Here is a 9,524-nt window from a genome sequence, read left to right as displayed (position 1 = left end):
CTCGTGCTCTACCGACTGAGCTAGCCGGGCTTGTGGTCGATCGAGGGTTGGGAGAGAGGGTCCACGTGGGTTTAGGCGTGATGGACGAGGGACAGCGATTGAGAGGAGATGTGAGGTGAATTTGCTTAAAGGTAAACTTTATGTCGACCTTTTTTTTTTTTGGAGGGGGGAGGCTTTCCTCTTGCCTCCCCATAGTCCTGCTATTTCTTCCATAGTCGTGCTATTTGAGACGTCGACCCGCATACTAACATAGTTACCACATAGTCACCATTGTCGGTATTCGACAGGTGAAGTGTAGTAATCACTCACTCATCATACCGTAATGTTATTACATTTGCTGGTGTAACGTTGGGATGTCTTACACTACTCCCTTTCAACGCAGTTTTGTGGTAACTTTTCATTATGTAAGTGAAGATTTTGTGGTGTTTTATGTCGATCGCTCAAATATCTTTTTTTTTTCCTAAATGCATATTGGCGTCAAAATGCCTCCCAGTATTTCCCCACTTCCAAATTACACACCTCCCGGTACCTGTAATTTCTGACGGAGTCATTGCGAGCTGTGAAGGTTCTCTCATTCCACCTTGGCATTTTCGCCCGTCTTAAAGGGTGATGTTGGCAGACAGCAATATTGTAGTGTCGGGTGTGTGTGTGTCGTGTGGAAGTGGGTTGAAGAAGGATAGTTTATGAGGAGGGAGTGATAGCGGGGGAGAACAGGGGTGGATAAGGGAGTAATAGGAGGGGAGAACAGGGGTTTGATAGGGGAGTGATAGGAGGGGAGAACAGGGGTGGATAAGGGAGTGCTAGGAGGGGAGAACAGAAGATTGATAGGGGAGTGATAGGAGGGGAAAACAGGGGTGGAGAAGGGAGTGATAGGAGGGGAGAACAGGGGTTTGATAGGGGAGTGATAGTGGGGTTGGAGGAGGATGTGTGGTAGGGGAAGGGTGGTTAATCACTTGTCTCCTCGTCTCCTCCATTAATCTTATCTTCCCTCCCTTCTTCCTTCATTCCTCCCTTCTCTCTTCTTCGTTAGTCCCGTGTTCCCTTCCTTCATTATTCTCCCCCCCCCCCCTCCATCATCACCATATCTCTCTCCCTCACCCCTTCATTAGTCTGGTTTTCTATTTCTGTATCTCCCATCCCACTGTCTTCATCGATCTCTCCAGATTTGCGTAGTTCACCTTCGCTTTTCGCCTTGTTTGCTTCCTCCTGTCGTGGCCCTTGCCTTCCCCTGGCATGGCTTGCCCCCGCCCAACTCTGAACCGCCGTGGGTGTGGCTGGTTACAGCTGTCACCTGACTTGCACACGTCTCCCAGCTCATCACACCTGCCCAACCACACACACATACACACCTGTCTCCACACACTCACATACTCCGCCTTTTTTATGCTTCTTCCTCGCTGCTCTTTCCTCTCTCCCAAGGTTATTTTACTCTCACTCTACTCTCTTCCCGTCTCTCTTTGCCCCCACGTCTCTGCTCCCGCCTTTTATATTCCATTGTACTATCCTCCATTCACGTCGCTACTCCACCGCCCTATGCCCTTCCACTGTACCAATCCACCCCACTGTTCCTCCTTTCCATACTATGCAACCCTGCCATTCCACTTATTACTGTATCTACCGGTCTACTCTGCAGTGTGGCTTCACCCCCATCTTGTTACCCCCTCATTCCATGTTATTCATTCACATATCCTCCACCCTTAACATTCCATCCACACACTCCACCCCATGCCATTCCATCTCTCCCTTCCAACCTCACTCTCTTCCATATACCACCGTCTCAAAATCTCCCGTCCATTCGCTTCTCAACCGTCTGTTTTTTTTAATAGCATCCCTTTACGTTCACTGCGCCACAGTCCTTTCCATCTGTCCTTTCCCCTGTCCCAAGTCTCGTCTTCTGTCCTTCGCCCACCTCAGTTCGCACCGTCTCCTCTGTCCTTTTATCAGACGGCCATTCCCTCCTGGGGAGCTTTGTCCAAGCCTAAGGGTTATGAGGTTGGGGTAGGAGTATAGGTGGGGTTATACCACACACACACACACACACACACACACACACACACACACACACACACACACACACACACAGTTTCCCTCCTCCGTCCCTCCTTCCCTCTCTGAACAACACTCCAGCTGAGCCAATTACCTCCTCTGTTTACCTCTCTCTAATTAGTAATTTTCTTCCTAATGAGAAGATGTGATAGAAAAGCCAAGTTTACTGAGTGTTTATGTCTTTATGTTTGTTTGGACAAATGTTTATGTACGTTTGCATGTTTTGCTTCTGTGGGTCGACGAAGTCTTTGTGGTGTGTGTATTTGTGTGTCATTGCTACGTATGTGTCACAGAGAGAGAGAGAGAGAGAGAGAGAGAGAGAGAGAGAGAGAGAGAGAGAGAGAGAGAGAGAGAGAGAGAGAGAGAGTTTTACACATGTGTTGCCCCGTCTCTTGGCCTTGCATGTCTGTATTATGTTTTTATTCATATGTATGTATGTTGACACACACACACACACACACACACACACACACACATACACCTGACTAAGCCAGGTATTTTTTTACCGACCATCCCCTGGGCTGGGTTTTGGCCGGTTGCCGCTCTCAGGATTCGAACCCATGCTGGCTAGACCCCGGGCGGGCCCGTGCTGACTCATGTTCGGTAAAGCTAATCAATACACTTTGGAGGCGTGTGTGTGTGTGTGTGTGTGTGTGTGTGTGTGTGTGTGTGTGTGTGTGTTCGTGACTTAGAGCTGTGCTGTGTGTAATCATTCCCATCAGTCTGGGGTGGTGTGCTCGAGGAAGGTACGATCCGTCGTATTGATTGCTCTAGCGTGTACGGTAAACGCATTTGCGCTTCTGATAAGCTACAAGTGTGTGTGTGTGTGTGTGTGTGTGTGTGTGTGTGTGTGTGTGTGTGTGTGTAAATGTAGGCTTGCATCTTCGCCCGCGGGATTGTGACGGAAACAACTAGCAGGAGGAGGAGTGACTGCTGGCGTCATAGGTGGGCTGGCTGCTTACTGACGTAGGGGCAAGAAGAGCCAGGGTGTTGTGGTGGGTAGTGTGTGGCGGGGGTGTGTGTGTGGGTAGGAGGAGGGCCGAGCGGGAGAACGACCTCCCAGGTGTCGTTCTTGAACTGCTCGCCAGATGGCTCACATGAGATTGGTCACTGCTACTTCTGCTGCCCTCCGTTACCGCTACTCTTGCTTTTGCTACCACTACCACCACTCCCGCCGCCAGCCACAGCTAACGCCCACCCGCACCACCACTGCCATCGCCGCCCGAGCCAGCTTGGCCTTCAGTCTGTGGACTTGCTTATATTTGTATCAGCTCTGTACACTCAGGTGTGCCGCGTGCCTGTAAATATCTTGCATGTTTAGGGGCGGATGATGAATAAAGTAAACCACGTATGAGGCATACCTGAACGTAGTGGTATTGATCAGGTTAAGATGAGATTTTGACGGAGAATGGTGCATACTGCCGGGCAGTCTTGAGCGACGTTTTAGTTATGTATATAATTGCCTTCTCACACCTTGGTCAAGGTGTGACGTAAGGAGGAATATGAGAGGGTAAGGAGTCAGTGAGTGCGTTAGACCAGTGACTACAAAAGTGTACCAGACCAGCCAGGTTGTTGTGGGGGAAGCTATGTGGGCTGAGGGCTGCGGCTTCCAACAGCTTGGTCGACCAACGACCCAATCCACCAGCCTGGGTCCAGCACAGGGTATGGGGGATGTGGGGGAGGAGAGGGTGAAGACCGAAGACAGTTGAGGAAACCCCCCGAAATACAGCACACTGTATGCATGAAGTACTTTTTTTTGATGAAATAATGGAAATACTATCAAACGATTTGTAAGGAAAATAAATTTTAACTTTTTGTGTATCTATGTGTCATATTTTATTAGATGTATGCTATACATTCCCTATTTTCTTTGTTTCGTAAATTTTTCTGATTGTTTTTGTGTTTGATTTTATTGGTTTATTGTTTGATATATGATTAGTTTTACTTACGTATCCGTTTTCATTGTTATTTTCAAACCGTGATGTAGTTTTGGACATGATCCTGACTTGGGGGGTGGCCCGTATGGGTCTGATGACTTCGAGTCCTTCTTGCCAGTATGACACACGATCTTGTGTACAATGAACGTGTTTATACTTAGCACAGGTGTTCAGCCAAGTCTGCTACACCTGCAGAGCCTCTGCCGTAGTGGCCACCTGTGGAGGGAAATTATTTTTCATAGACTTTCACGTTGGTGTCATTTGTGTCTGGTCGAGGAATGCAGGTGATGGATATATATATATATATATATATATATATATATATATATATATATATATATATATATATATATATATATATATATATTTTTTTTTTTTTTTTTTTTTTTTTTTTTTTTTGAGCGTAGTCGTCTTATCTATTTGGGCACGACTCCTGCGCACGGTGGGTGTACTTGTTCTGAGCACGACAGTACGACTTTAGCATGACGGGGTAGTACGTCCCTTTTAGCACAGCGGTACGACCGGATAGCACGACGATGGAGATAGTGAGCACGACGGTGTACGTCACTTGTGCACGATGGTGTACGTCACTTGAGCACGACGGTGTACGTCACTTGTGGACGACGGTGTACGTCACTTGAGCACGACGGTGTACGTCACTTGAGCACGACGGTGTACGTCACTTGTGGACGACGGTGTACGTCACTTGAGCACGACGGTGTACGTCACTTGTGTACGATGGTGGACTGGAGGATATTGACGGAAGACACCATGGATGACCCGTATCCTGGCATTCAGTTCATGAACTCAAATGATATTGATTTCGCACATTTGATTTATCCTGCGAATCACACGAGTGTGGCGGGAAATCGAAGCGGTTATGTCTTTCTCTCTCCTCCTTCCAGTCATCGGAAACCCCTTCATGGTCGGGAACCCGAGACGCCGGTGTCAGAGGAAGATCAACACCGATGGTTATGGTAATGAAGAATGACTTGCTAATGACGGACGGTGGGACGAGGGGGAGAGAGGAAGGGGAAGGGCGAGTTAACCCCGGCGCTTTGATACAGCTCTCGTCCTCAGTGTCATTTGCATACATACCTCTCAATCACGGTTAACTGGCAACAGAGCTAACAGGGCAGGATGATGTTGTCGCAGTTAGTTTAGTGTCGCCTTGCCTCGCTTAACGTAGGAACGAAGATTCGTTGCACAGGAACTCACAGTCATACATGTATCGCCTCACCTCGCCTCGCATGACATAGAAATGCTGTTGGATTCACTCATGGCACAGGAACACACACACACTGGAAGGGACGGAGCATTCTTCCAGGCAGTTCAGTTATCAAGGATTCACTTAATGATAACGATGATGATCCACTACTACACCTGCTGCTAGTATTTAAAGTGAGTGATGATAATGCCACTACTACTACTATTACTGCAATTGCTACTACCAGTTATGATTAATTTTCCATCATCAGTGGTAGTTATAAGAGTAGTCAGTCATTAGTCAAAGATAGTTACACCTAGCAAGCATAATTCACAGCAGAAAGCTCATGTGAATGGAAGGTCTGCCTTCGTGGCATCTCTTGCAAGCCAGTGTTTAGGGTAGAGAATGGCGCCACACACAAGACCGTATCTCTGCTGCGTGACGTGCACACATCAGTACCTCGTCAGTTTCCTTCAGTCGCTGTCACACGGCGAGCCTGGCTGCGAAGTACCCGTTAATTACATTAAACAGTCAGCGAATGACTGTGGTTGCTGCCTCTTTAGATATACTTTTATGTAGATATTATAGCAAGAATTAAGCTATCTTTGGCTATCCTGATATATTCTTCATAGATGCTGGTTTCTATTCATGTGAAGGTATTGCAGATGAGGTTTATCTCATTTTTTTTTGAGCTTCGTTGTCTCTGTCTTGGTTCTTCGTAATGCCGGCGAAGAGCCGTGGAACTTCCAGGGCCATACAAGACGCGGGTGAACGTCGGCCAAGAACACCAGCGAGCGAGCGCGCGCGCGCTTTTCCAGCGACGGTTCTACGCTAGCGCCAGTCAGATCCAGCGTCGTTGTTAAGGTCGTCAAGTCTCACGAGGGTAATGGCAGTGAATGTCACTGAACTTGCGGCTGGGGGGTGGGAAGCGGGGGTTCTGAAGCTGATTATTTAAGGAAAAAAAAAAATGAACCATGATATATGCTCGGAGTCAGTGCATGGGATAGTGAACTATACCTCCCTCCAGTGAGGGTGATAGTGAACTATACCTCCCCCAGTGAGGGTGATAGTGAACTATACCTCCCTCCAGTGCGGGTGATAGTGAACTATACCTCCCCCAGTGAGGGTGATAGTGAACTATACCTCCCCCAGTGCGGGTGATAGTGAACTATACCTCCCCCAGTGAGGGTGATAGTGAACTATACCTCCCTCCAGTGAGGGTGAAAGTGAACTATACCTCACTCCATTGAGGGTGATAGTGAACTATACCTCACTCCAGTGCGGGTGATAATGAACTATACCGCCCTCCAATGCGGGTGATAGTGAACTATACCGCCCTCCAATGCGGGTGATAGTGAACTATACCGCCCTCCAATGAGGGTGATAGTGAACTATACCTCCCCCAGTGAGGGTGATAGTGAACTATACCTCCCCCAGTGCGGGTGATAGTGAACTATACCGCCCCCAGTGAGGGTGATAGTGAACTATACCTCCCCCAGTGCGGGTGATAGTGAACTATACCGCCCTCCAATGCGGGTGATAGTGAACTATACCTCCCCCAGTGAGGGTGATAGTGAACTATACCGCCCTCCAGTGCGGGTGATAGTGAACTATACCTCCCCCAGTGAGGGTGACAGTGAACTATACCTCCCTCCAGTGAGGGTGACAGTGAACTATACCTCCCTCCAGTGTAAGTGATAGTGCACTACCCCACCGCCAGTGCAAGGGATAGTGAACGACCCCACCATCACCATCGTCAGTCAAGGTGGACTATCCCATACCAGCACCCCGGTTTGTTCTTCTTCTGTCCCCCCCCCCTCGAAGAAAGAAAGGAAAACCATGGCTCACTCCCCTGTTGCTCCTCCTGCAGAATTAGGCACGAGTAACAAAGCCACCATCATGACACGCCGTGCTGAGAAAAAAAAAAAAGAAACCATGTCCTCATTATATTCACTGATAGACAACATTATTACCACTTGCTGAATTTAATTAACCTGAGGGATATTTAGGGACGGTGTGTTCGTAAGCTCTCCCCCCGCCGGATTGGTGTGTGTGTGTGTGTGTGTGTGTGTGTGTGTGTGTATAACCTTCAATCCACTTAGAAATTCACGTGAAGAATAGCTTCTATGATTTTTTTTTTTTTGATTCTTTTTTTTTCAGTTGCATAATTGCAGGTAAATGCAATGCAATCTTCCATTGATGCATTCTCATATACACTTGACTGACTGCTCACGACCTCAGCACGGCGTCTCTCTCTCTCTCTCTCTCTCTCTCTCTCTCTCTCTCTCTCTCTCTCTCTCTCTGATCAATACATTCCTCTCACTACATCCTCCTTTAAAAGCTAACTAGTGAACTGCAACATTTCCCCCCCCCCCCACCGTGGAGAACATGAGAAGATAATGATATTCTGCGAATGAAGTGAATAACAAGACAATATTTAGATTTTGCTTTTTCAGGGTTTCCCTTTGTATACGATAACTCTCGTCAGGTTATATACATATTATATATATATTTTTTTTCCTCCCCTTTCAGAGAGATGTAGCCATGTTTCCCTCAGCCTTGGAAAACGTATATTATTGGCCTGACCTGACACGAACCTTTTGTATGAGCCAGGGTTTTTGATCGTTGTTCTCTTGTCGTTCCAGAGCACGGACGTGGGAGGAAGGAGCCACCCTGGGGGAACACCCGAGCCTTCGCCTCACTGCGTCTGACTACACCGAGAGTCCTCCGGCCACACCTTACCCTCGCCATACCATACGTGCCACCATTTCGACCGCACGTTGCGTGTCTCTCTCTCTCGTGGTGGGGGTACTCACGGAAACACCTGAAGAAGAATCACATGGTCGCTCGATGCTCTCCTTCGCCCTACGCCCTCATGCCCCTTGCAAATAATTAGGAGTATTCTCCAGGGATTAATGACACCCTGATCATTCATAATTGGAAAGCAATCTTACTTATCTTCCCTGAAGTCTGGAATTACACGACTCGGAAGTCAAATGATCTGTTAAGTGTTCTTCGGTGCTTTGGTCTTCTTCTTCCCCTCCCCCGTCGTTCACCTGAAACCAGAATTATACACAAGCTAGTGGCCGCAACGTGACGATCTTCTGTGTTCAGCCTGCTCCTCGTAGGTTCGATACTGGAGTTCCCCAGGTGCCTCTGTGTCTTCACCAGGGTGGCGGGGCAGATATGGCGTCGGTAAGGACCCCGTCGAGGGCTCCCGGAGCCAGGAACTGCTGGCGCTGCCCCTTAAAACCCCCCTGCGGCAGGAAGGCACCAGGTGACTATGGTATGACGGGCCACTGACAGAATACCTTGGACGACGATGCGGGCAGGGAAGGACAAGCAGTGATTCTCACCCGTCTGTCTGTGTGGGCGCGTGTGTTGTGTGTGTGCGTGTGTGTGAGTGTGTGTGTGTGTGTGTGACGTGAGGTGGAAGGGGAGACCTGGAAACACCCTCCGGAACACCAGAAAATTCCAAGCAGCAAACTGGAATAAAAAAAAAACACTCGTTTTATATAACTAAAGTGTCGAGGCTGCCTGCCACCGGCGTTGTAACACGGCGCCTTGACGCGCTCGCTCTCTTAAGTCTATACCACTGACTTACCACCTGAGAGAGAGAGATAACGCCTTGGCACGCCCTCGAGTCTATACCGGTGACTTATACCGCTGACTTACCCACCTGCGATAGAGAGATAGACAGATCGAGGTGTCTCTGTGTGTCGCCCGAAGCAATGGCGTGGCCGTGTCACCACCGAGGGTGCTGAGAGTTGAAGGTGTGGTAGCGAACGCGACGAGGCGGTCGGTCAGTCGGTCTCTCGGTGGGGCCGCCGCCATGGACGACTACCACGATAAAAACTTCATCCGGGCACTCCGGGTGCCCCCCGGCAGCCGGACCCAGCAGGTGAGTACCCCGCTCCTCACGTTGTGCACCCATTACTCTTCGTGTGTTGGAGGTGAGTGTTTTTTTTTTGCTGAAGATCAAGTAGCGTCGTGGCGATGCTCTTGAGAAGTGAAAGGGACAGAATTGTAACAGTAGATGATTTGCATGCATTTGGAAACATTTTTTTCTTTTTTTATTGATGTGGTGATTCATTATAGGGTAGAGACTGAGTAAGTGTAGGTGAGGGCCTTTGTTCTCCAGTTATTGACGGTACCTTACAGAGCTAGAGGGACACATGTACGTGCATGAGAAACAAAATAAGCAGGGTTGAACAGCTGTAGTAACGCGCCTGTCCAAAGGTCTTTAAATGAGTTAATTTCGTGTCTGATGTAAAACGTTGTTTGCTTAGTAGAAGGTCTGATAAGCGGGCGGGATTTAACGCTGAATTTTGCTC

The 9,524-nt window shown here is 48.5% G+C and overlaps 1 protein-coding gene and 1 non-coding gene across 2 annotated transcripts in view; one reads left to right on the top strand and one right to left on the bottom strand.

The window, feature by feature from the left end:
- Window positions 1-30, bottom strand: part of TRNAK-CUU (transfer RNA lysine (anticodon CUU)) — a 73-nt gene extending 43 nt beyond the window's left edge. Inside the window, exon 1 of the tRNA in view lies at window positions 1-30. This exon is cut by the window's left edge and continues 43 nt beyond it. This is a non-coding gene — a tRNA (tRNA-Lys).
- LOC139762559 (uncharacterized) overlaps window positions 1-9,111 on the top strand; it is a 322,072-nt gene extending 312,961 nt beyond the window's left edge. Inside the window, exon 7 of the mRNA XM_071687590.1 lies at window positions 7,836-9,111. Within this exon, the coding sequence (XP_071543691.1) occupies window positions 7,836-8,082 (247 nt within the window). The 3' untranslated portion in view covers window positions 8,083-9,111. The remainder of the gene's footprint in view (window positions 1-7,835) is intronic.
- The last annotated feature ends 413 nt before the right edge of the window (window positions 9,112-9,524 follow it).

The sequence above is a fragment of the Panulirus ornatus genome, chromosome 43 (genome assembly GCF_036320965.1).
Source record: "Panulirus ornatus isolate Po-2019 chromosome 43, ASM3632096v1, whole genome shotgun sequence".
Taxonomy (NCBI): domain Eukaryota; kingdom Metazoa; phylum Arthropoda; class Malacostraca; order Decapoda; family Palinuridae; genus Panulirus; species Panulirus ornatus.
Note: the sequence above shows the minus strand (reverse complement) of the source record. Positions and strands in the feature narration are given on the sequence as shown.